Source organism: Littorina saxatilis, linkage group LG12, assembly GCF_037325665.1.
Source record: "Littorina saxatilis isolate snail1 linkage group LG12, US_GU_Lsax_2.0, whole genome shotgun sequence".
NCBI lineage: Eukaryota > Metazoa > Mollusca > Gastropoda > Littorinimorpha > Littorinidae > Littorina > Littorina saxatilis.
Genome location: NC_090256.1, coordinates 49480937 through 49508390, shown reverse-complemented (window position 1 = coordinate 49508390; position 27454 = coordinate 49480937). Strand labels below are relative to the sequence as shown.

The 27454-nt window shown below is 42.4% G+C and overlaps 2 protein-coding genes across 2 annotated transcripts in view; both read right to left on the bottom strand.

The window, feature by feature from the left end:
• Positions 1-1705: 1705 nt before the first annotated feature.
• Positions 1706-22003, bottom strand: LOC138982155 (uncharacterized). Its single transcript, XM_070355376.1, has 8 exons — positions 21930-22003; positions 18635-18676; positions 18235-18339; positions 16159-16259; positions 15460-15568; positions 10961-11134; positions 5528-5688; positions 1706-3051 (listed from the first exon to the last, which is right to left on the bottom strand). Exons 1-8 carry the CDS (start codon positions 21970-21972, stop codon positions 2950-2952), a joined length of 837 nt encoding a protein of 278 aa, XP_070211477.1. The 5' UTR covers positions 21973-22003; the 3' UTR covers positions 1706-2949.
• Positions 22004-23605: 1602 nt separating this feature from the next.
• The window catches only part of LOC138982149 (uncharacterized), a 19156-nt gene continuing 15307 nt past the window's right edge, over positions 23606-27454 (bottom strand). Inside the window, exons 6-9 of the mRNA XM_070355369.1 lie at positions 27084-27192; positions 25525-25698; positions 24917-25077; positions 23606-23831 (exon numbers count right to left, since the gene is read on the bottom strand). Of these exons, the coding sequence (XP_070211470.1) occupies positions 23733-23831; positions 24917-25077; positions 25525-25698; positions 27084-27192 (543 nt within the window). The 3' untranslated portion in view covers positions 23606-23732. The remainder of the gene's footprint in view (positions 23832-24916; positions 25078-25524; positions 25699-27083; positions 27193-27454) is intronic.

The following is a 27454-nucleotide window of genomic DNA, read 5'->3' as shown; positions in this document are numbered from 1 at the left end:
TGCTTTGAGATTCTATGTATTCAATAGTTTGACTAGCACAAAACGCACGCACGAACGAACGAACGCACGCACACACGCTAAAACACACACACACACACACACACACACACACACACACACACACACACACACACACACACACGTGCGTTTATTTGTGTCTAAAACTTGCATGCATGCGTGTGTTGATATTGTTAGTTGCAGAAAACTTTGAAAACTGTTTACTGAATACTATGTAGTTCTCGCCACGCAAAAGAAACACACAACACCAACAGATTCGACCAATAATAGGCCTACAGTATACACTATCCAGTGAAATTCAACGTGATTTATTTTTGTCGAAGGAAGAGAGTCTACAATAATACTACATACATTCGCCCTGCCATAGCCGATTACTTTTTCTTAAAGCCACTGTCCTTCCCGTGTAAACATTTCCACTTACAGTCTCAGATCTGGACAGGCTTTACGTGGAATAAGATCTTTGTTCCAGTTTGAAACAATCTTGCCAACAATCAACATCTTCCCTGTACAGAGAAGGCTTTTTCATGAATTAATTTATTAACGGACAGGGCAAGATTTTGATTTTGATTGTTGAAAATGGTATGTACGGTACACTCATCTTTGACCTTGTCACTGATTTGATGAATATCTAAATATGATATTGGTTGCTCACAACAATTTGATCACTGTCATAGAGAGAAGTAATCTGTGAAATTATTCAGAATCATCAAAACAGTTCACAATTTCATTCACAAAGCAGTCAGGATGTTGATTTTTGGCATGTGTAAAGGTGCATGGTTTGATCTTTACCATGGACTGGGTGGCCGAGTGGTAACGCACTTGCGCTCGGAAGCGAGAGGTTGTGAGTTCGACCCTGGGTCAGGGCGTTAGCAATTTTCTCCCCCCTTTCCTAACTTAGGTGCTGGGTTCAAGTGCTTGTCTTTCGGATGAGACGAAAAACCGAGGTCCCTTCGTGAACACTACATTGGGGTGTGCACGTTAAAGATCCCACGATTGACAAAAGGGTCTTTCCTGGCAAAATTGTATAGGCATAGATAAAAAAAATGTCCACCAAAATACCCGTGTGACTTGGAATAATAGGCCGTGAAAAGTAGGATATATATTCGCCGAAATGGCTGCGATCTGCTGACCGATGTGAATGCGTGATGTATTGTGTAAAAAAAAAAATCCATCTCACACGGCATAAATAAATCCCTGCGCCTTGAATATGTGCGCGATATAAATTGCATTAAAAAAAAATAATAAAAAAAAAATAATAAAAAGTAAATCCCTGCGCTTAGAACTGTACCCACGGAATACGCGCGATATAAGCCTCATATTGTTTGATGTAAAAGCCTGGCCAGATCGGCGATGGTGAGCCGAACTGTTTTCACGCGAAGGACTGGGACGTTAATGTTATCTGTGAAGTCTTTCTCCAATTTCTAGATCGCCCCTGTCTTATCTCACGAAGGATGAACGTAACTCTTAGTGCAGGGCCGAGGTTCAAAGTGCAAGGTTTAGAGTTTATTTAATCCAATGGGGACCACTTAGGGCATACAGATAAAGAAAGAAATTCGTATAATTTACTGCAAAATCAAATTTCATAACTTTTACTTCACCCATATTTAATCAGCAAAAAAAGAATAAAATATCATGGTCAGACAAAAGTGATCTTTTATCATATACAATAGATAAATGCCCCCCCCCCCCCCCCCCCCCCAAAAAAAAAAAAGAGACTTACAAGCGCAGAATTTGCTATAATTGTTATGGTCTCAACAGTGTTTTCTTCCCGATTTGCAAGTTACAACGCTATTAAGTATGGTTGGTGGGGTCTATGTCGACCAAAAGAGTGGGATTCCCTGTAGGTGGAGTTCCTGTAGGAGGATTCCCTGTATACAGGGAATACCACAGGGTGTAGTTTCTGTAGCGTTTTGCTGATATCGCTGAAAGTCACGTGACGCTTAGCGACATCGGTAGAATTTGATGTTTTTCGACCTTTTTTGATATTTCTTAGAAATTCGAGTATGGTTTGCAAGTTTTATTGCAAAACTCCACCCTGTGGGATTCCCTGTATACAGGGAATCCCCTACAGAAACTCCACCTACAGGGAATCCCACTCTTTTGGTCGACATAGACTCCATCAGCTTAAGTATGTCTGCCTGTATGTCTGAAAGAATTTGATCGACAAATTATCTTGGAAGATAATCAAACCAAGAATATTAGAAGAGCAGAAGCTATATATAGTAATACCAATTGTGACAGGGGAGGCTACCGCTCCTTTCACAGCAGACTCTGCACCCGAGTTGTTGGCCTTTAAGTCAACACCGGTGGATTGTGGAATTCTGTTTGTGATGGGGTCTGGTGGTTTCCGATTGTCTGTATGTTCATGGAAACCTTCAGGTTTGCATAACAGTTTTTATAGGGCTAAGAAATTGGCCCTAACATTTTCAATCCTGTTTGATTGCACTTCGCCTACCGAGGTAATCGTAGTGTTGCGGCACTCGGTTACAAATAATAAACGAACTATGACAGCAAAGAAAACGCAAAAGCAAGAGGAACGGATAGCAAACTGCCACTATCTTAGATTTCTAAGAAATCAAATCATCAAATAGTAAATTCCCCCAGCGCACATGCACAATAAGCAGCAAGGCTGGTGATGGTTGGTATGTGTCCAAGTGGATGTGTGGCGTTATCCCGGCTAAAAGCCTGGTCAGATCTGAGATGCTGATCCGAATCGTTTACACGGAGATGACTGTGTCTTGAATGCAGCAGCTGTGCGACTACCGGGAGAGAGAGAGAGAGAAATTCAAGTTTTACGCCCTGACGGCAAAGCCATTAGGGGCATGTACCCGGGTTTTAACCCGACTTTAGATGAGATACACAAGTGTATGCGACCTTTCGATCACAAGTCCAGTGCTCTACCACCCGAGCTACCCGGGCCCCCAAGTCCGACTACCACCAACACCACTCGTTATACGGCGAGGTCATGTAGATGTGCATGGTGGACAGCTGGGGGTAGTTGTCTAGACATTGTGGCACTGGATCCAGGAACTTCTGCAAAAGAAAGATTCAGAAAAACAATACATACATCTGATACAGGGGGAAAAAGCTAAACTTTTGATGATCTGAGAAGCAAAGGGAAGTAAGCGCTGTAAATGCATTCGACATGTGTAATAGACTAAGTGAGCGTTATTCGGAACCAGCCGCCTGGTACCACAGGAGCTTGTATCAAAGCGCCGGTCGATCATTATTTACTCCTTCGTGCTTACTGTACCCTTACTACTATACTACTATTCACTATTCGACCGGCGCTTTGATACAGGCTCCTGTGTCTGGTACCTGAGAGAATAACAAGCATTGAAATGAACAAGCGATTCTCATCGTGAGGTAAACTTTGGACAATAATACCAAACAAGAAAAAAAAATGAATGAAGTGGTTTGAAGGAATGGGGCTTTAAAAGATAAATCCTCCTCCCGTTGAGTTTGGGGTGGATATCATGTGGACTGTGGGGCTTTTGTGAGACGCTGGCAATAAACTAATTAGAGTCCATTTTGTGTAAGTCTTCTCCTTCTTCTGTTGCGTTCATGGGCTGAAATTCCTACGTACACTCACGTTTTTGTACGAATGAGGTTTTTCCGTGTAAGACCGTTTTTACCCCGCCATTTAGGCAGCCATACGCTGCTTTCGAAGGATGCATGCTTGGTATTTTCTTGCTTCTATTACCCACCGAACTCTGACATAGATTACACACTTGATCCTGCGCGTACATGCGAAGGGGGATAAGGCCCACACAAAAATAGGTGTGGTTAAGGTAACATAGCCAAAAAAAGTAGGCAATCACTGTTTTTTTTTTACTTTTTTTTTCTAATGTGTAACTATTAAACCTACTTGACAGGGAAATAAGTGTGCGACTCGAGCGCTTTCGCTTTCATTGCGTTTTCTCCACTCGTTGTTTTTTTGTTGTTGTTGTTTTTTGACAAATGTAATAAAAAGTTATAGGGTCGGCCCCTAAAAAAAGGGTAGGTCGGGTTACCGTCATCACACCTATTTTTTTTTAGGCCCAAGGCACGAGCAGGCCAGCACATATGTTGACCTGGAAGATCGGACAAATTTGCACCATTAACCCACAAGGCGCGGCCGGGATTCGAACCCACGACCTTTCGCTTGGGATGCCGGCGTTTTATCCCCTAGGCCAATGCGCCCGTCCTTTGTAAGTCAAGGGTGAGCATCGTGTCGAGATCACACCTCTTTCGTTTTTCTCAGTCGTTAAGGTCTTTGACAACACTCTTTTAACGACAAATCTGTCACCGTATCATGTGATGGTTAGTGGGATAGCCCTTCTTGAATTTCTTCGGGGTTTTTTTGGTCAGGGGGGTGGGGGTGAGGGTTGTGGAGGTAAGCTGGTGAGGGTCGGTTGGTAGATACAAGGAGGTGGAGAGTGGGTGGGGGGGGGGGGATTTGGAGCAGTAAAAGGACGTTCTGACATACTTTTGTTTTCATTATCTTTCTACGGTCGCAAAATGTTCCCTTTTTTTAAGTTAATTTATTCAACCTTTTCTTTCTTTTCTCTCAGGTGGGGTGTCGTCAGTGGTTCGGGGGAGGGTGGTAACAGCTCCAGGAATAACATATAATCCTTAAAGGCATATGTACGCGCTCCCGTGTTTACAAAGTGTAGTTTGCCCATAATCGATGTCAAACGCACCATAAGACCATGTAATGACGATATGTCGCCATGCGCGGACCATATACATGCATTACAGCTTGCTTTAGAGTCTCAAAAACTTTGGATGTAAACAAAGACGCGGAGTTATTTCCCTTGCGTCAACGCTACCTCTGTTGGCAAATCTATAAATAGGACGATCCAGATCAAAATGAAAATTAACATATCTCAACATTGAAGGGGTCCTAGACCACAATATTTTGCAGGGAACTTAATTTAGCATGTCTCCAGCTGTTGGTAAAGCAATTAGCGTGTATAGTCATCGAGTACATATGGCTTTAAGGAAACACAAAAATTATGTGGACGGACGATTGACAATATCTGCGTTTTCATTTGATTGTTGCTGGCAAAAACAAAAACATAAGACATATCTACTTAAAAGCACACTCCTCCTCCTGAAAACTCCTCACTGTCTCAGATCTGGTCAGGCTTTAACATGGGATGAGACCATCGCTTCACTTGGTCACATACCAAAAATCAACACCCGAACTGCTTGCTGTGGTGAGTTGGATTTGTTTTTAAATTAATTTCCGGGGGAAAAAAACAGAAATTTTAAGAAATTAACTCTTGAAAAAAATACCAATGTGCACAGAGATGGTACAGGCTGTTCATTTTTGGTATGGGATAAAGTTGAGGGATGTTCTTATTCCATGTAAAAGCCTGACCAGATCTGAGACGGAATGGGCCTTTAACAATTCGCACTGTCCACTGATATTTCCCAGCATAGATTTCGCTTTGCAAAACAGAAGGGCTGTCCTTAACAAAATCAAAGCTTTTTGGTGTCAACTTGGTATTTACCCCTGACTTACCGAGAGGGCCGTTTTTGAAGGATGTTCAAATCGCATGGAGTTATGCCCGATCCCCAATGCCCAGCCAAAGGCCGTCAGCCATCCTCCGTGATACAACAGAAAGACGGGCTGAAAGTCATCGCAGCTCATGTTCTTGTCCAAGTCGTACCAGTAGTGATCACCTGCGGAAGGAAGATCTTGGATGGAGCAGCAATATGATTATTATAATAATAATAATAATTGTCAGTAAGTACTGGTGTCACATGACTGATGTGAACCAGTTGATTGGCTAATGGCGATGCGCTAAAACTGTTAGCGCACTCTTGGAGTGCGCTAACTTTTCCACAGAGCGTATTCTTCCGCCCTTTGCCTAAGCGAGACTGCGCTCTCATCCTCAGAAATAATTAATGACATGTAGCTTATATTCTCCACAGTACCAAATGACCATAAATTCCCTGCTTCTCAATTAAAGCAGAAGTGGGTTTTTTTCTGACAGATTGCATGTGCCTGTGCCAGTGCCAGTGATCTAAAAATAGAAGCCGCTGTGTTTCATCTAATTTTCGCCGACTTGCATAGATTCTTCTCATATGCCCTGTTAGTGGCATGTAGCTTATCATCCACATTACCAAATGATGAGTTAGTATACAATTCCCAGCGGCTAACAGAAAACACAAGTGTTATTCCGATAACGTACCAGCTAGACCTGTTTGGAAGACTGACTCGATCGACTCTGTAGCAGACTACACAGAAATACGACTACATCAGTTCAGTAAATGAATGGTTTCCGAATTATTATTTCAAGGCAAGAACAATCGTAATCGAAAACGTGTAAGGTTCAGAACGTTCTTACCATATATAAGACTTATTACCAACCTGCGTCATGCGTGAAGACTCAGTGCAGACTGCAGTGGTTCGATTGCCCAGGTAGCCTAGCAGTAGCAGACGACATTAACCCCGCTCAGCAAATTAACTTGTTGGGCAAATGTGAACGAAAAAACGATGGGGATATAATACGTGTAGGGTTCAGAGCATTCTTACCGTTCATATTTAGTACCAGACTCCCCGATGAGTGAAGATACAACACGAGAAACATGCCACATTTATTTTGAAAATGTACTTTCCGTCGACCGTGGCAAGGGGCAAAACTCTGCACAGTCAATCTGTCGAAGCTCGATGAAGGTTTCGAATCGCAAATAGCTATGAGCACAGTCCTTTCTCCGAGTTTAAATGAGGTCTCTATGAAAGATCATCACTTTTTAGCTTAACGCTACACTGGAATTTACCAACAGAAATTAAAACAAGAGTTTGCGTGTGACGAAAGCACGACACACTTGAGACAACCCACACAAAAGTAGATCCAGTGACACAAACCTGACCACACAGTTACGCCTATCCAAAAGCGCGTTGCAAAATGTGCGTTTTGAATCTTCTTTTTTCTCTGGCGGTACTGACAATATCGTTATTGAAACAATCCCAGTGCACTGAGGGATTTATAGAGCAAATCTCGAAAATAATTATTGAACTCAGCGCTATGCGCTTCGTTCAATAATGAATTTTCTCGATTTGCTCTATAAATCCCTTAGTGCACTGGGATGTCTCAATAACTTAAATAATAATAATAATAATTATCAGTAAGTACTGGTGTCACATGACTGATGTGAACCAGTTGATTGGCTAATGGCGATGCGCTTAAAACTGTTAGCGCACTCTTGGAGTGCGCTAACTTTTCCACAGAGCGTATTCTTCCGCCCTTTTCCGCTGTGCCCCTTCTTTTGATTTGAGAAGATTCTTCTCATCCTCCGTGTTAGTGAGATGTAGCTTATCTTCTCCACATTACCAAATGATGCTTGACCCTAAATGTCCCGCGGCTAAAAGTGTTTTTTCTGACAGATTTCATGCGCCTGTGCCACAGTGAGTCTGGGCCTCTTCTTTCCACTTGCGAAGATTCTTCTCAGCCGCTGTGTTAGTGGCATGTAGCTTATCGTCTCTACATTACCAAACAATGATTGCTTGACCCCAACATTTCCCACGGCTAAAAGCAGAAGGTTTTTTTTCTGACAGATTTCGAGCTGGACAAAGCAGCATTAGTTTGGAAGTCGACTGATTCAATAGACTGTCCTACTCGTATATGTAGCACACGACATAATCAGTTCAGGACTGAAATGAACGGTTTTCGCATATTTCAAGACAACTACGATGTAAACACAATACGTGAAGGCTTCAAAACATTCTTACCATGTAATCATAGCACCAGCCTCCCAGATGAATGCAGGTACATTGCGAGAAATAACATGCCAACTTAATTTTTAAGCGAATGAAGGAACGAACGTGTCACTTTGAGTCGTTTGACATCAGGAGGCGCCACTCAGTTGCTTGGGGGTCGTTCATTTTTTGGGGAGCATAGAACATTTCGGTACATGTTGTTTTTTATACCAATAATTAATACATAAGTGAAACTGTATGCTAACGGGTACATTTCGCACAACTGTAACTCATACTGTTAGTTGCTACTCGATAAAACGGTACAGAGGGTAATCAAATCGTAAAATGCATGGTCGGCGATGAAACCGTCAATACCCCCGAAATGTGCAAAGCCGACACACACACAAAAGTAGATCTAACTCGACCTGTCCACAATTGATCCAAACGCTGGCAGAAATATGTGCCTTTTCAAACGTTCTAATCTATTGTCGTTACTGACAATAATTATCGTTATTGAAACAATCACAGTGCGCCAAGAGATTTATAGAGCAAATCGAGAAAATGAATTATTGAACGAAGCGCAACTCAATAACTTAAATAATAATAATAGTAATAATAATAATAATAATAATAATGATAATAATAATAATAATAATAATAATAATAATAATAATAATAATAATAATAATAATAATTGTCAGTAAGTACTGGTGTCACATGACTGATGTGAACCAGTTGATTGGCTAATGGCGATGCGCTAAAACTGTTAGCGCACTCTTGGAGTGCGCTAACTTTTCCACAGAGCGTATTCTTCCGCCCTTTGCCTAAGCGAGACTGTGCTCTCATCCTCAGAATTAATTAATGACATGTAGCTTATATTCTCCACACTACCAAAATACCATAAATTTCCTGCTTCTCAATTAAAGCAGAAGTGGGTTTTTTTCTGACAGATTGCATGTGCCTGTGCCACAGTTGCCACTGATCTAAAAATAGAACCCGCTGTGTCTATTTTTCAGTTTTGACTTGCTAAGAATCTTCTCATAATTATGCCGTAGCTTATTATCCACATTACCAAATGATGAGTTAGTATACAATTCCCAGCAGCTAAGAGAAAACACAAGTGTTATTCCGATAACGTACCACTGAACTAGATCAGCATTTGGAATATATATACGTAGGACAACTAGATTACACTGAAATACGACTGCATCAGTTCAGTAAATGAATGGTTTCCGAATTATTATTTCAAGGCAACAACAATCGGAATCGAAAACGTGTAGGGTTAAGAACGTTCTTACCATGTATAAAACTTATTACCAGCCTGCCTCATGCGTGCAGACGAGCAATTGTTGTTTTTGAAAATTAATGAGACTGCAGTGCAGTGCCGTGGTTCGCTTGCCCTAGCCGCCCTAGCAGACGACATAAACCTCGCCGCAAATTAACATGTTGGGCAAATGTGAACAAACAAACGATGGGGACATAATACGTGTAGGGTTCACAGCATTCTTACGGTTCATATATAATAGTACCAGTCTCCCCGATGAGTGAAGATACAACACGAGAAACATACCACATTTACTTTGAAAATCCGAGTCTGCTAACCGTGGCCTTGGCCGGAGTCAATTCAAGGGGCAACACTCTGCACAGTCAATCTGTCGAAGCTCGATGAAGGTTTCGAATCGCAAATAACTGAGAGCACAGTCCTTTCTCCGAGTTTAAATGAGGTCTCTATGAAAGATCATCACTTTTTAGCTTAACGCTACACTGGAATTTACCAACAGAAATTAAAACAAGAGTTTGCGTGTGACGAAAGCACGACACACTTGAGACACCCCACACAAAAGTAGATCCAGTGACACAAACCTGACCACACAGTTACGCCTATCCAAATGCGCGTTGCAAAATGTGCGTTTTGAATCTTCTTTTTTCTCTGGCGGTACTGACAATATCGTTATTGAAACAATCCCAGTGCACTGAGGGATTTATAGAGCAAATCTCGAAAATAATTATTGAACTCAGCGCTATGCGCTTCGTTCAATAATGAATTTTCTCGATTTGCTCTATAAATCCCTTAGAGCACTGGGATGTCTCAATAACTTAAATAATAATAATAATAATAATAATTATAATAATAATAATAATAAAACATTCTTCTATAGTGCTTTTCACTGCCAGATAACAGTCTCATGGCGCTTTACAAATCCATCATACAATGCAAGCATTAATAGTTTACATTTTATAAACAACAACCAGATACATATAGATACTCTAGAAGGTTAAAAAAATAAAATAAAAAAAAACAGTCAACAAGCAAACTTATCATTCGGCACATTCACTCACAAGTCACATGCACGCATTACACCACAGCTTCAATGTCCTAATTACTTTGCTCATTTCAGTAAAAGGCAGATTTGTACAGGTGGGTCTTCAGTTTAATCTTAAATGATGGTAGTGAGGTAGTTATGTGTCTAACAATACACTGTTCATCACGTGCCGTCATTCCTGACTTGCCATTACCATCCTGAAGAACTGAAGAGTTATCAAACTGGTTTCTGTTGTGTTTCCTTGTTTGCCATTACCATCATGAAGAACTGAAGAGTTATCAAACTGGTTTTTGTTGTGTTTCCTTGTTTGCCATTACCATTATGAAGACGTCAGCCTGTGGCTGACGAAATATTGATGAAGAATTATCAAACTGGTTTCTGTTGTGTACGACATGTATACTAGAGTAAGTGAGAGTTATTCGGAACCAGTCTCCTGGCGCCTGAGAGAATAACAAACATTGAAATGAACAAGCTACTTTCATCCTCAAATGAAATGAAACATTAGTTATTTAGTTAGTTAGTTAGTTAGTTAGTTATAAGAGATTGAACGTCGCTTGTTTATTTCAATGCTTGTTATTCTCTCAGGTGCCAGGAGGCTGGTTCCTAAAGCTTTCACTTACCCTATTGTGCATTTCGTATGTATTTACAGCGCTTACTTCCCTTTGTTTATCAGATCTCTCAACAGTCACTGTGCTCTGCCTCATTTGTTTAAGATTCTCATTAATACCGTACTAACCAAGTAATGTACCAACTAACCAACTACGTAACTAACAAACCAGCTAAGTAAGTGAGTCACTAAAATTTTAATAACGAACTCACATACCTACTCACTCACTCACACAAACACCCACTCACTCTCACGCTCACTAACTAGCTAATTAACTAACTAAATAACTAAATAAATAACTAAATGAACAAAGAAACTAACCCATGAATAAGAAGCACCATCCCTTGGTCCACTTCGTCTCGCTAATCTCGGACTGCGTGGAAGGGATGCGTATGGACTGGGTCAAAGGGTCACTACCGTTCTGGATATACAAACCGGTTCCAGTTCCGTAGATGTTGAACTCGTCCTCTGTTCTGCCGTACTTGCAGATAGTGGCTGAAAAATTCAAAGAATAGAAAGAGGTAGACAAAAGACCAATTTCAAAAAAGGCGATTCTGGATTAACCCTTCGCCACCCGCACAGATTTACGCGGTATGCTATGCATTTTCCATGACATGGGAAGTAGCTCCGTCAATTTCAAACTTTTGAAAAAATCGTAGCAAAGTTACCACAATGGGATTTCTGAGAAACTATCAACGCTCCAACCTCGCACGGAATGGGTTGAAACGAAAACAGATATGAACCGTATTGCATTCTAGGTAAGGCACACACAAAAAAATAAGTGTGGTTACGGTAACATAGCCAAAAAAAATAGGGTAGGTAGGTAAGCAATCACTTATTTTTTTGTTTAACTTTTTTTCTAATGTGTACAAATTAAACCTACTTGACAGGGAAATAAGTGTGCGACTCGGGCGCTTTCGCTTTCATTGCGTTTTTTGCACTCGTTTTTTTTTAAATTTTTTTAGACAAATGTAATAAAAGGTTATAGGATCGGCCCCTAAAAATAGGGTAGGTCGGGTTACCGTAACCACACCTATTTTTTTTTTAGGCCTAATATAAAAGCCAGAGTGAAAGTAGTTAGAATGATGTTGCCCGGCATCTGCACACAGCAGCAAGAACAAGAACAACAAGAACAACAATAGTAACAACAACACAACACCAAAACCAACAAAAACAACAACAACAACAACAAATACAACAAAAACAAAAACAACAACACCAACAACAACTCCTACAACAACAACAACAACAACAACAACAACAACAACAACAACAACAACACAAAGAACAAGAACAAGACCAATGACAAGAAGGAAAGAACAAGAAGAAGAGGAGATGTTGAAGAACAAAACAAGAAGAAGAAGATCATGAAGAACGTGAAGAAGAAACAAAACTTGACTAAATGTAAAAATGAGGGGAAAACACACGAAGAAAGAAACGTTTAACAGACGATTTTCAGAAATAACTGTCGGGTTTGTATGGGTTGTGAAAGAGTGAGTACCCTTGCTTTTGCTCGGACAAATATCACACCGGTGACACTGTGACGGTTCCCCTACGCTTTGTGTTCGGTGCCCTGACCCTTTGTGTTCGGTTCCCACTCGGTTCCCACACGCCAAAATTCGCGGACAAAACATCCATTTATGGTAGTATTACGCAATGTTGCTCTCTGAGAATGGTCTTGTTAGATCTGTGAGTGTTTACACTACATGCCTAGGTGCTGTTGGATTGAAGGTTTTTGATATTTTAGCCGTTATTAGGTAGAATGCCTTCCACTTTACTGCAAAACTGCATAATTCGTAGCATCGGCAAGAAATATCCTACCAAAAAATGCCTGCTTGGAACTGTCCGTGGTCCAGCAAAAAGTTCAACATGTCTGTAGCAGACAGCCCAAGTTTCAAGATTGTAGGGCCATCCAAACAGCCGTAATAATAAAAACAACAAAAGTAGTCAGTGAAATTGGCTGTGTTCGGTCCCCCCACACTTTTGTGACGTAGGCGTGACGGTTCCCATAATTCATTGTGTCGGTCCCCACTTTCTGTGTCGGACCCCACTTTCGACCTAATTTCTCTGTGACGGACCCCACAACCAGCCTATTTTGTGTCGGTCCCCACACCTTCTTGGATTTATGACTTGCCGGTTACTTGTATCATTGTATTCATTGAATCTAATTGTCTCGGAGTTATTTTTCAGCAAAAACCGGCAAGGCAGCACCTTTTGTGATACCAAGTAAGTCAGATGACATCAGTATGTGTGTGTGTGTGTGTGTGTGTGTGTGTGTGTGTGTGTGTGTGTGAGAGAGAGAGAGAGAGAGAGAGAGAGAGAGAGAGAGAGAGAGAGTGAGAGAGAGAGAGAGAGAGAGAGAGAGATTGACACCTTTCCAGATCACTCCGGTTATGCGACACTACCGCGAGCGTCACTACCGCGTGTCACACTACCGCGAGTACGACACTACCGCGTGTAACACTACCGCGTGTCACACTACCGCGAGTACGACACTACCGCGAGTATAACACTGCCGCGTGTCACACTACCGCGCGTACCACAACCGCGAGCACCATAACCGTAGAGAGAACGCATGCAAACTTACTTCTTGTGAGTTTGTGTTCTAACTTTGATTGGAAGCAACCCATTCTATATGTATTCTGATAGTGTGTTCTGATCGTTTTAAGTTCTTGGTTAGCATGACAAACATTGAATTAGTGTTCAGAGAACAGACCAGGCCTTTTTGTTTTATATTTCAAGGAAACATTTCAACCTTTGCCTTCAGCCATGGAAGTCATAATCATGCTAAAGAAGATCTGGAGTTCCAAGGAGATTAGCCAAAGGACGAAGCTTCGGATCTTCAATTCAAACGTCAAGTCTGTTCTTCTCTATGGGTGTGAGACATGGAGGACAACAGAGACCATGCTGGGAAAGATCCAAATCTTTGTCAACACCTGCTTGAGGCGCATCCTAAACATCAGATGGACGGACAGAATCCGAAATGAAGACCTTTGGCAGAGAGCTGACCAGAAACCAGCGGCGCAGCAAATTCTCCGGAGGAAATGGGGCTGGATAGGGCACACCCTGAGAAAGCCAGCATCCAGTATCACGAGGCAAGCCCTGAAGTGGAATCCACAAGGGAAAAGGAAGAGAGGCCGGCCGCGCAACAGCTGGAGACGAGACACTGAAGCAGAGATCAACAGGCAGGGGAAGACCTTGAGCCAGATCGAAAGGGCAGCCCAGGACCGTGTCGGATGGAGAATTGTCGTCGATGGCCTATGCTCCCCCGGGGGTTCATAATGGCCTAAGTAAGTAAGTAATGGAAGTCATAAAATGACACGCGGTAATGTTATACTCGCGGTAGTGTGACACGCGGTAGTGTTATACTCGCGGTAGTGTCGTACTCGCGGTAGTGTCGTACTCGCGGTAAGTTCTGTTTCCGTACCCGCGACAGCGGCAGCGACAAAAGAAAACGCGCGCAAACGCGTGACGTGTTTCCGTACTTGCGTTTTAAACATGCGGTAAAATCTGTAAACTCCCGCGTTGCCGCGCGACAACGCGAAAAAATCGCTCCAGGACCCTTTCAAAAAAATCGCGTCGCTTGCCGCTTGTCGCGCCGCTAACGCGTCGCGCGTGTGGAAACACTCCTGGTCATTTTCTATGTGCTTGATTTTCGTCGCGCCGCTGGAAAAACGCTGTCGCGGGTACGGAAACACAACTCTCTCTTTCTCTCTCTCTCTCTCTCTCTCTCTCTCTCTCTCTCTCTCTCTCTCTCTCTCTCTCTCTCTCTCTCTCTCTCTCTCTCTCTCTCTCTCTCTCTCTCTCTCTCACACACACACACACACACACACACACATACTGATGTCATCTGACTTACTTGGTATCACAAAAGGTGCTGCCTTGCCGGTTTTTGCTGAAAAATAACTCCGAGACAATTAGATTCAATGAATACAATGATACAAGTAACCGGCAAGTCATAAATCCAAGAAGGTGTGGGGACCGACACAAAATAGGCTGGTTGTGGGGTCCGTCACAGAGAAATTAGGTCGAAAGTGGGGTCCGACACAGAAAGTGGGGACCGACACAATGAATTATGGGAACCGTCACGCCTACGTCACAAAAGTGTGGGGGGACCGAACACAGCCAATTTCACTGACTACTTTTGTTGTTTTTATTATTACGGCTGTTTGGATGGCCCTACAATCTTGAAACTTGGGCTGTCTGCTACAGACATGTTGAACTTTTTGCTGGACCACGGACAGTTCCAAGCAGGCATTTTTTGGTAGGATATTTCTTGCCGATGCTACGAATTATGCAGTTTTGCAGTAAAGTGGAAGGCATTCTACCTAATAACGGCTAAAATATCAAAAACCTTCAATCCAACAGCACCTAGGCATGAAGTGTAAACACTCACAGATCTAACAAGACCATTCTCAGAGAGCAACATTGCGTAATACTACCATAAATGGATGTTTTGTCCGCGAATTTTGGCGTGTGGGAACCGAGTGGGAACCGAACACAAAGGGTCAGGGCACCGAACACAAAGCGTAGGGGAACCGTCACAGTGTCACCGGTGTGAATATGTGCTTCCTGTACATGTGTTTGAGACACGCCCCCTCGCTAGTGACTGGCCCATAACATAACGTGGGGAAAATGTCACGTGGGGAAACTTTCTCACGTGACATTATAGAGGGTGTGTCTCAAACAGGTGTACAGGAAGTACTTGTCAATATTTGTCCCAGCAAAATCAAGGGTACTTGGTCTTTCCCAACCAATATGAACCCAAGAGAGTTATTTCCGGAATACGTCTATTCATGTACGACTAATCACTATCTCACTTGGGTCCACAAAGTAAGCTGTGAGAGTGTAGCGATCTCCATCGTGTTGAAATATGTTGCCACGTTGTTTTAAAGGTGGGTAGACGGGGCTCACGTGAGATTCTGAGATCTGTAGAATGAGCATGTGGACTAACAATTAAAGATACACAGCAATTGTTTTGTGGAAACAAGAAAGTAAATACTTTATACGACTCCCCTTCGCCATGTTCAGTGGATCGCTCAGAGTACATCCGAGATAACCCCAACGTTAAGTCTATTGTCTACGGACGGCCTAACACTGTTCATTCCTAAGACTCACCTGAATGCTTTCGTTGGACACAGAAACAAACACTTTGGTGACCTACAGTTGAAAACTTTAAATTCGGTTTATGTCGTCTGTCATATGATTCAGAAAACAGTTCAAGGTGGATCCTAACCGTAAATGTGTCTGACAATGTCACCTGAACTATTGAGCGACAAATACAATTTTGGTCCACGCACGACTCAAAGTCGTGTGTGTGTGTGTGTGTGTGTGTGTGTGTGTGTGTGTGTGTGTGTGTGCGTGCGTGTGTGCGTGCGTGCGTGCGTGCGTGCGTGCGTGCGTGCGTGCTTGTCTGTCTGCGTGTCTTCGTGCGCAAGTGTGTGTGCGTGCGTGCGTGCGTGTCTATGTCTATGTGTGTGTTTACAGGTTTGTTTGTTGGTCTGTCAATCATTTCTCACCCCGCACTGTATTCCAGCGATGAATCCATTGAGGTCAAAGAGCAAGATGACAGAGTGGTCCGCGGCCCGGACGTAACGTGCACCCTGAAACTTGCTGTTCGCTGCGGATACACAATGCACCGTGTTTTTTAGTGTTGATTGCCATGGGTGTGATGTGTGTGTGTGTGTGTGTGTGTGTGTGTGTGTGTGTGTGTGTGTGTGTGTGTGTGTGTGTGTGTGTGTGTGTGAATGTGTGTGTGTGTGTTTGAATGTGTGTGTGTGTGTGTGTGTGTGTGTGTGTGTGTGTGTGTGTGTGAGTGTGTGTTCACCCTGAATCTTGCTGTTCGCTGAGGACACAAAATGCACCGAGTTTTTGAGTGTTGAGTGCCGTGGGTCTGATGGCGTAATGATACAGGGGCGAAGTGGACACACACGCGTGCACTCACGACAAAAACAACAAGTCGCGTAAGGCGAAAATACAATATTTAGTCAAGTAGCTGTCGAACTCACAGAAGGAAACTGAACGCAACGCAACGCAGCAAGACCGTATACTCGTAGCATCGTCACTCCACCGCCCGTGGCAAAGGCAGTGCACGTGGAATTGACAAGAAGAGCGGGGTATTCGTTGCGCTGAGAAGGATAGCACGCTTTTCTGTACCTCTCTTCGTTTTAACTTTCTGAGCGTGTTTTTAATCCAAACATATCATATCTATATATTTTTGGAATCAGGAACCGACAAGGAATAAGATGAAAGTGTTTTTAAATTGATTTCGAAAAAAAAATTTTGATAATAATTTTTATATATTTAATTTTCAGAGCTTGTTTTTAATCCGAATATAACATATTTATATGTTTTTGGAATCAGCAAATGATGGAGAATAAGATAAACGTAAATTTGGATCGTTTTATAAATTTTTATTTTTTTTTACAATTTTCAGATTTTTAATGACCAAAGTCATTAATTAATTTTTAAGCCACCAAGCTGAAATGCAATACCGAAGTCCGGGCTTCGTCGAAGAGTACTTGACCAAAATTTCAACCAATTTGGTTGAAAAATGAGGGCGTGACAGTGCCGCCTCAAGTTTCACGAAAAGCCGGATATGACGTCATCAAAGACATTTATCAAAAAAATGAAAAAAACGTTCGGGGATTTCATACCCAGGAACTCTCATGTCAAATTTCATAAAGATCGGTCCAGTAGTTTAGTCTGAATCGCTCTACACACACACACAGACAGACAGACACACACACACACGCACATACACCACGACCCTCGTTTCGATTCCCCCTCGATGTTAAAATATTTAGTCAAAACTTGACTAAATATAAAAACAGACAACAGATATATAGACATACAGACAAACAGACATACAGGCACGCACGCACGCACACACGCACGCATAAACGCACGCACGCACTGTGACACACACACGCACACACACACACACACATACACACACACACACACACACACACACACGCACACACACATCGTGTAAGCACACACACAACAAACAAGAATTATTTTCACGGTACAAAACGACAAAATGTGTTTCTTTTTTTTTTCAAGCAAAAAACACATTGCTTTTCTTTGTAAGCGATCGTATTCAACACTATCGATCTCTCTAAGATTTTGCATGGGGTGAAATCATGCTTCATTTTATAATGATACTATTGATCTGACCGTTGGAAGAGTTTTGGGCAAATTTGACGAATCTGAAGAATCTTGGGAATCCACCGTACCTTAATCTACATGTAGACGGCAGGATTTGCTCAGAAAGTCACCACAAGTATAGTAACTATATAAACCTGTAATCCAAAAGGTGATCCAGATATTCAAGGGAACGGCTTTGACTGGCATAGAAAGTTGGATTGAAATGACAGGGGAACTAATGCTTTAATTTGAGTGCGAAATTTGTCGAAATACATTTTTTGGGCGAAGGTTATAATTGTACATTTTCAATGGATTTACATCTACATTTCACAACTGAAGGAAGTGCCTCATTCCACGTGAAAGCCGGGAGAGGTAAGTGGGAATGAACATGATCGTGAACGTAGGAATGTCTGCACGTTTAACCATAGAACAACAAAACTTACAATCACAATCGGCAATTTTGGTCCATCCATTTTCGTCCGCTTCCCCCTCCGTCCTTGGCAAATCCGCGAATGTCCAGGGGCTAAACACGTTGAAGGAGAACGTTACTGTGGATGAAATAGAAATGCGTTGTGTTCATTATCATTGTTGTTATTTATTACGATTTCGCGGGTAAAAAAAGGAGAGGGAAAAAACGAAACAAAAAAGAAAAGGAACAAGAGCAATGAAAACAGGATGGATTGATGTATGTATGGATAGATGATGATGATGATGATGATGATGATGATGATGATGATGATGATGATGATGATGATGATGATGATGATGATGATGATGATGATGATGATGATGATGATGATGATGATGACCGATTTGATAAGGCTTTTAACTTCAGAGACTTACCTTTCAGATAATCCCATTTGTCTGGTGAATTTGCTGAATCGGCTGAAATAACAAAACAAACCCAATGATCATATACCTGACCAAAATCCTAATTCCATATAGATAAACACTGATTCAGTTCAACGACATCAGAGACCTACCACAAAACAAACGTACAAATAAACGACCAAATGAATAAACAAGCGACCACAAAACCCAGAAATCAGAGACAAAAACATACTCATACACTGTGTGACATACTAAACTAGTACCTCTTGCTCTAGTATGTTGGTAAAATATTCTGAAAGTTTCAAAGCAATCCACCTGTTCAGGGTAGACAATTGGTTTGACTTTCTTCTCGTATATGTCAAAGTTGCAAATTTTTGGCAATTGTGAATTCTTGTCGAATTTTCCTTCGGCCCTTCCGTTTTTGTCTGGTCGATTTTGAGGGTACCCTTACTTGAGCGACGGTCACGTGATCCCTTTTGAAAATCATATTTAATCCAAAAGCTGATCCTGAAGGCTAAGTGAACGGCCTTAACTGGCATACAGTTTTAATAAAATGACACGGGAATTAATGCTTTAATTTGGGTTTGAAATCTGTTGCAATAATTTTGTTGGCCAAGTTTATATCATTCTACTGGCAAAAAAAGCACACATGGTTAACATTAATTAGTGTTTACCATGTGAGCTACATTTGCTAGTACATGTACGACTATATAGTATGTCACACAGTATTCAAAACTGGCTGCAGAAAGGACCGGCACGGTTGCCTAGTGGTAAGGCGTCCGCCCCATGATCGGGAGGTCGTGGGTTCGAACCCCGGCCGGGTCATACCTCAGACTTTAAAATTGGCAATTTAGTGGCTGCTCCGCCTGGCGTCTGGCATTATGGGGTTAGTGCTAGGACTGGTTGGTCCGGTGTCAGAATAATGTGACTGGGTGAGACATGAAGCCTGTGCTGCGACTTCTGTCTTGTGTGTGGCGCACGTTATATATGTCAAAGCAGCACCGCCCTGATATGGCCCTTCGTGGTCGGCTGGGCGTTAAGCAAACAAACAAACAAACAAACAAAAAGCTGCAAAAAGGGTGTTCAAAAGTGTAACACTTCGGTTTAGCGTGCAATTAAAAGCCAACAATTCAACTGTACTGCACATAATAAAGGATCACTAATACCCCGGTCACACATAGACGCCGCTTCTACTACGTTGTAAAATTGTCCGAGAGCGTGGAAAATCGTGGGCCAAACGTGGGAGGATCTCCATGAGCGTGGTTTGATCTGGGTGGGGTCGGAAAGCTGCACGCTCTCCCCGCGCTTGCACAAAAGCCGGGTCGTGGCCTACAGAAAGCGTGGCAAAGTCTTATTAAGAACGTAGCAGGGACGCCATTATCGTACAAGCAGCGTGGTAGCATCGTGTGGTGAGATTTCTGTGGTCGTGATAAAACCACCATCAGGTCCGTTCAACTTCGAAGGCTGGGTATAATCTCCGTCAAAATCCAGCACATGGCAAATAACAACAAGTCGCGTAAGGCGAAAATACAATATTTAGTCAAGTAGCTGCCATTTTTCAGCAAGACCGTATACTCGTAGCATCGTCAGTCCACCGCTCATGGCAAAGGCAGTGAAATTGACAAGAAGAGCGGGGTAGTAGTTGCGCTAAGAAGGATAGCACGCTTTTCTGTACCTCTCTTTGTTTTAACTTTCTGAGCGTGTTTTTAATCCAAACATATCATATCTATATGTTTTTGGAATCAGAAACCGACAAGGAATAAGATGAAAGTGTTTTTAAATTGATTTGGACAATTTAATTTTGATAATAATTTTTATATATTTAATTTTCAGAGCTTGTTTTTAATCCGAATATAACATATTTATATGTTTTGGAATCAGCAAATGATGGAGAATAAGATAAACGTAAATTTGGATCGTTTTATAAATTTTTATTTTTTTTTACAATTTTCAGATTTTTAATGACCAAAGTCATTAATTAATTTTTAAGCCACCAAGCTGAAATGCAATACCGAACCCCGGGCTTCGTCGAAGATTACTTGACCAAAATTTCAACCAATTTGGTTGAAAAATGAGGGCGTGACAGTGCCGCTTCAACTTTCACGAAAAGCTGGATATGACGTTATCAAAGACATTTATCAAAAAAATGAAAAAACCGTTCGGGGATTTCATACCCAGGAACTCTCATGTCAAATTTCATAAAGATCGGTCGAGTAGTTTAGTCTGAATCGCTCTACACACACACACACACACACACACACACACACACATACACACACACACGCACAGACAGACAGACAGACACACATACACCACGACCCTCGTCTCGATTCCCCCTCGATGTTAAAATATTTAGTCAAAACTTGACTAAATATAAAAACTACATCAATACTGTACTGCGTCACGACCCGGCTACGCTTGTTTTGTGCAGTTCAAATTTGCATATGTTTTAAGAGGTTTCATTTTGGTATTTTGCTCTAGTGAGCGTTTGTATGTGCCCGCACGTGTCTGTGCGTGTGTGTGTGTGTGTGTGTGTGTGTGTGTGTGTGTGTGTGTACGTGTGTGTGTGTGTGTCACTTGTGAGTGTGTGTGTGTGTGTGTGTGTGTGTGTGTGTGTGTGTGTGTGTGTGTGTGTGTGTGTGTGTGTGTGTGTGTGTGTGTGTTCGAAGGTGTCCCGTCATTATGTGTAACGATCGATTTATTTGAATTGTGTATTGTGTACGTGTTTGTGTTTCCATTTATTTAAAGTTGTTTTTGTTTGAGTTTTTTTAAATATGTATAGTTGCTGTTATCAACATTGTTATATTTAAGATTGATTGTAAGGCGCATAGAATATTTTAGGATTTGCGCCCTATAAATACCCTTATTATTATTATTATTATATTTTATGTTATCCTCAACAATCGACACATATCAATTCTTTAAGCAGACTGTTGTCTGTTGAATTATGTTTAAACTGGCAAAACTGAACATGTCTTAAAGGTAGAAAAAGTGATGATTTAGTAGAGTGTGTATATGTTCAGCTTGGTAGGCTACTGAATGAACACAAGATAGAATAAGATAAGCTCAGAAAACGTCTTGTCAATGTTCATGCGGGCATAAAGATAGAAGTTGCCACTCAGCACAACGGCCAATCATTCAGAAGACAAACGCGAAAGTAACGATTAATTTACACGTACACAGTTATCAATTAAACAGTTGCAAAACGATAATAAATAAATAATAATAACCATACAGTGCATTTATAAAACACTTCAGTGAGCACTGTGTATTTGAAATGTATTCAGAATACGTGCATGTTACTTACCAAAGCCGAACAAGCAGCCAGCTAAAATCAACCGTTTAAGCATTTTGAGTGCCAACAAGTCCAGACAAAACAGAACTAGGAACAATGTTAGATTCTGAATCTCGGAAATCGTTATCTGCCCTTCGTTCGCTGTGCTTTGATGACTTGGCCAAATCACTTGACTTTGCGTTCAACCTTGTCAATGTTGTCAAGAGAAACATACTCAACAGGCTGCAGACAAAGGGATGTAGGCTAGCATCTGACACAGTTCAGTAAAGGCAGTGTCCTTCTCGTGAACAGATTTCGGCTCACCTTCTGAACAGATCTGTCAAGGCTTTAATATGAGATCAAATAATCCCTTCACTTAGACACATACCGAAAATCCACACCCTGACTGATTCTTGCGCAGAGTTGATGAAGCACATTCTTCAAAGCCACTATATATTGACTTTTTAAGGTGAGTATAAACTAAGTTGTGACGTACGACAGTTGCAGGTGTTTTTTTTCAACAGTCGCAGTTTTCAATTGCATCGTCTGTCTTTGTTTCTTGACCAGTACCCTTGATGTTGGTACCGTTGTGTTTCTGAGACTCTGCGCTTCCCTTTGATATGAGGCTCACTGTGTATAACTGGATCAAAACGATGATAGTCGCTAATGAATGAAGTAATTCGGTTTTTCCAAATGGAGGTGCATGCAGAAAATAATTGGAGGTGAGGAGGGAATCACTGCAACATTTTTTTTATTTGTTTGTTTGCTTAACGCCCAGCCGACCACGAAGAGCCATATCAGGACGGTTCACTGCAACAGTTGGTCTACATACTTATGTACCCGTGTACGTATGTTTGGTTTTGATTATCTGCTAGAGGAAGAAGCTGTCAGGAAAGTATTGATTATGGCCGCCATTTGCATTTCACATTTCCAAAATATCTACTTCCTCTATCGGAGGATTCAAACCAAACATACGTACACGGGTACATACGGTTGTAGACCTACTGCTGCGGTGGTAGCCTCCTCACAGGCAACCCTCAAACGATTTCAAAAGGATGATTTTAGGCTGTCTTATGACCATCGTCCTTTCTTCCCTTCATCTAACTAAACTTCGTATCCTCGAGATGGCTCTTACCAACATGAGTGTTTGTGTGAGAAATACAAGAGGGTAGTAGTACATGTAGTTATTGCCTTTGTCTAAGGCTTTGAACTATAGAGGGCAACCTAGGGTTACAAGGTTATTGTGCGTTCGTGTAATTATTCTGTTCGCGCACTGATGCATAATTATGTGTCATCCAAGGCAAGGTGACGCCGATCTCTTGTTCTGGGGGATTGCAGGAGCGGTCACACTGCGCGCGCGCGTGTGTGTGTGTGTGTGTGTGTGTGTGTGCGAGCGTGTGTGTGTTCGTGCGTGCGTTTGTGTGAGTGCGTGCATATGTGTGTGTGTGTGTGCGTGTGTGTGTGCGTGCGTGCATGTGTGTGTTCGTGCGTGCGTGTGTGTGTGTGTGTGTGTATGAGTTTGTTAGTGTGCGTGTTTGTGTGTGAGCACAGCCGCGTCTGTTTGTCTGTCTATCTGTATGTATATGCGGCCGTCTGTGTCTGTCTGTTTCTGTGTCTGAGAAGTTTTAATTCGCCCTCGGAATTTAATCCACACGTCACAGCTGCTCTCCAACACATTCATCAAAGCGACCTATTACTCCACACCAAACTCACTCTCAAACAGAATATATTGCCAAAAACAAGGAACAAAACAAGAAAACAGCAAATGCTAAAAGGCTCAATTCGCTCAAAAATGTTCCAGCATTTTCTCTTGACCATCCGCCATCAGATGTCTACTTAGCAGAGGTCACGGGTGGGGTGAGCGGTCATGTAGATGTGCATAGTGGACAGTACGGCGTAGTTGTCCAGACATTTCGGTACTGGGTTCATGAAGGCCTGCACAGAAGGTCACAATGATTGTACACAATTGGACAGCGACAAAATAACCGCCGAAAATGTCTCTTATAAAGGTTAAGACAGTTGTTATAAAGGTTAAGTACGCAGCCCATGCACTATCTCAGAAGGCCTTTACAGAAGGTCAACTTGATTGGACACAATTGGACAGCGACAAAACAGCGAAAATGTCTCTTATAAGGTTCAGTTTTAATTGTTTCCCTTCTATTCATAAGTAGCCTATGTTGCCCATGCGCTATAACAGAAGGTCTGCACACAAGTTCAACTTGATTCGAAACGACAGGTACTAAACAACCAAAATGTCTCTTATAAAGGTTACGACAGTTGTTTTTTGTTGTTTCCTTTCTGTTCATAAGTATGTTGCCCATGTACTATCACAGAAGATCTGCGCAGAAGTTCCACTTGATTCGAAACGACAGGTACTAAACAACCAAACATATCTCTTGGAAAGGTTAAGATAGTTGTTTTTAGTTGGTTCCCTTTATTCATAAGTAGCATATGCGCTATGACAGAAGGCCTGCACAGAAGATCACTTTGATTGGACACAACGTCGACTAAACAGCCAAAAATCACATTTACAAAGGTTTTGAGCATTTGTTTTCCTTGTTTCCCTTCATTCAAAAGTGTGGTACCCATGTGCTACCATGCTTCCATATCTTCATTATAGTAAGCAATCTCGTATCAGAATAACTCCCATGTGGTACCGGGATAAAACATCGTTGCACCAAGCTTCATTCTCTGTCTCTTTGTCTACCAGATAGACCTAAGAAGAAAAAGATTAGGACAAATAAAATTAAAGGACAAAACAATAGTGTTTTTGTTTTACTTCCCTATCCGGTACCAACAAAAGAAGATAAAGAAGAAGAAGAAGGAGAAGGAGGAGAATAATGATGACGACGACGACAATTAACGACTACGACGACGAGGACGGGGATAATGGTGATGATGGCGACAGTCACAACAAGAAGGATGAGGAGGACGAGAAGAAAGATGAAGAAGAAAGAAGACAAAGAGGATAAGAAGAGTAAAAGACAATAGAAAAGGGTTGAGATGAGTTTCTAACTCACAGAGAAAACGGCGTGCGGGGGGTGTTCGAAGCGCTTGGAGGTCTGCCCGGTGCCCAGTGCCCAACCGAAGGCCGTCAGCTGTTTCTCGTTGTACAGCAGGAATACGGGCTGGAAGTCGTCGCAGCTCATGTCCGTAGACACGTCGTACCAGTAGTGGACGCCTAGAGGTGGAATTATACAACAGAATCATCCTCCATTACAGAGATTTCGAGGAGAACGACCGAAAACTCAGTTCGAAACGTCGTACTAGTAGGGGACGCCTGACGGAATCAATATATTCAACAGAATCATTATAGAGATTGTGAGGAGAACGACCGAAAACTCAGCACGAAAACGTCGTCGCAGCTCATGTTCGTCGACACTTCGTACCAGCAGTGGACGCCTGGGGGTGTAAACATTCATCAGAATCATATAGAGGTTGCGAGGAGAACGACCAAAAACTCAGAGAGAGAGAGAGAGAGAGAGAGAGAGAGAGAGAGAGAGAGAGAGAGAGAGAGAGAGAGAGAGAGAGAGAGAGAGAGAGAGAGAGAGAGAGAGAGAGACAGAGAAAGATAAAGAGAGAGACAGAGACAGAGATTTAATAATCACAAAACATGAGAGAAACTGACCCATTGCGGGGAAGCAGTGCCCGAGAGTCCAGGCGGTGTTGCCCACACCGGACTGCGTGGCAGGGATTTTGACCGATTGGGTCACAGGGTTACTTCCGTTCTGGATGTACAAACCGGTTCCAGTTCCGTCCTGACGAAACTCTGCATGGCTTCTTCCGGTGGTGCAAATTGTAGCTGAAGTGACAGAAGTATACACGGTACACGCAACCCATGTGGCTGAAGTGACAGAAGTATACACGGTGCATGCAACCCATGCCTAAATGTCAGCTTCAAAATTCATTCAGCAAAATATAAACACTAGCACTGTGTAGAGAAGACAAAATCTGTAGAGTTTGTGTACATGTGTCCAAAAGAGAATGGTGCTCTTGTTCAACGCAAAAGCCTTGAAAGATCTGTGGCGGATTGCATGATTGTTTACACGGGGGATGAATGCATCTTAAAAGACACAATCATTCTCGTGTAAACAGTTCGGCTCACTGTCTCAGATCTGGCCAGGCTTTTACATTTGTTTTGGTTGGTTGGTTGGTTGGTTGGTTGGTTGGTTGCTTGCTTGCTTGCTTGCTTAACGCCCAGCCGACCACGAAGGGCCATATCAGGGCGGTGCTGCTTTGACATATAACGTGCGCCACACACAAGACAGAAGTCGCAGCACAGGCTTCATGTCTCACCCAGTCACATTATTCTGACACCGGACCAACCAGTCCTAGCACTAACCCCATAATGCCAGACGCCAGGCGGAGCAGCCACTAGATTGCCAATTTTAAAATCTTAGGTATGACCCGACCCGGCCGGGGTTCGAACCCACGACCTCCCGATCACGGGGCGGACGCCTTACCACAAGGCCAACGGTGCCGGTTGCTTTTACATGAGATAAGACCATCCTTTCACTTGGTGACGTACCAAAAAGTAACAGCTTCTGTACCCTTTGTGTACAGTTGGAAAGTTGTCATAAATTAATTACGTAAATTGGAAGATTTTAACGACAATAAATAATTCATTAAAATAATACCGATTCACAACTGCAAATAGGGTGTTGATCGTTGGTATATAATCAGGTGGAGGCATAATCATAACCCATTTCAAAGCCATGGTGATGGTGAGCCGAACTGCTTTCACAAAAATGACAGTGCCTTTAAATTAAAGTTTTGTTTGAACCCCCTTCTTCTTATTATTCTGCGTTCTTGGGTTTAAAATCCCAACTACACACGTGTTGGTGTGTGTGCGTGTGTGTGTGTGTGTGTGTGTGTGTGTGTGTGTGTGTGTGTGTGTGTGTGTGCGTGTGTGCGTGTGTGAGTGAGTGAGTGAGTGTGTGTGTGTGCGTGCGTGTGTGTAGGTGTGTGAGTGTGTGTGTGTGTGTGTGCGTGCTTGTGTGTGCGTGCTTGTGTGTGTGTGTATGTGTGTGTGCGTGTGTGTGCGTGCGTGCGTGCGTGCGTGCGTGCGTGCGTGTGTGTGTGGTGTTTGTTTTTTTCTTCTTCTTTTTTTGGCAGGGGGGGGGGGGGGGGAATGACAGTCATACGCCTATTTCGGGGGATTGTTTGAACCAAATGGTGACAACAAACCAGGGTCAGTGAAGTAGGCGGTCACGGTGTAGCGAGCACCGTCGTCCTGGAAGATGAGACCGCGCATTTTGTTTGGAGGGTATGCACCAGCCGTGGCGTTCTTAAGGACCTGCGAATAAACAAGATAAGGATAAGGATACAATAAGGATAAGATTAAGATTTCATATAATCCTGTGAGGGCTGCTTTATCACTGGGGAAAGCGAGCTGCCATTCAATACGGCACTACCCATGTGTTTATATTGTTCTTGCATGCGTGTATTCGTTTTTCCAAGCCCTGAGACTCTTGCTGTGAATTTGGGTTCTTTATCGTGCGCGTGCGTGCACACGAGGTTGTTCGGACACCGGGGAGAGTCTGTATAAAGTTGACTCT

What these genes read in the sequence shown, in the direction of transcription:
- LOC138982155 (XM_070355376.1), bottom strand. Translation starts at nt 21,972, where the DNA reads ATGCTTAAACGGTTGATTTTAGCTGGCTGCTTGTTCGGCTTTG. An exon ending in CAAAATTGCCGATTGTGATT is followed by an intron (nt 16,260 to 18,234) that starts GTAAGTTTTGTT and finishes GTGTATCCGCAG; the next exon opens with CGAACAGCAAGTTTCAGGGT. An exon ending in TCGCTGGAATACAGTGCGGG is followed by an intron (nt 15,569 to 16,158) that starts GTGAGAAATGAT and finishes CTCATTCTACAG; the next exon opens with ATCTCAGAATCTCACGTGAG.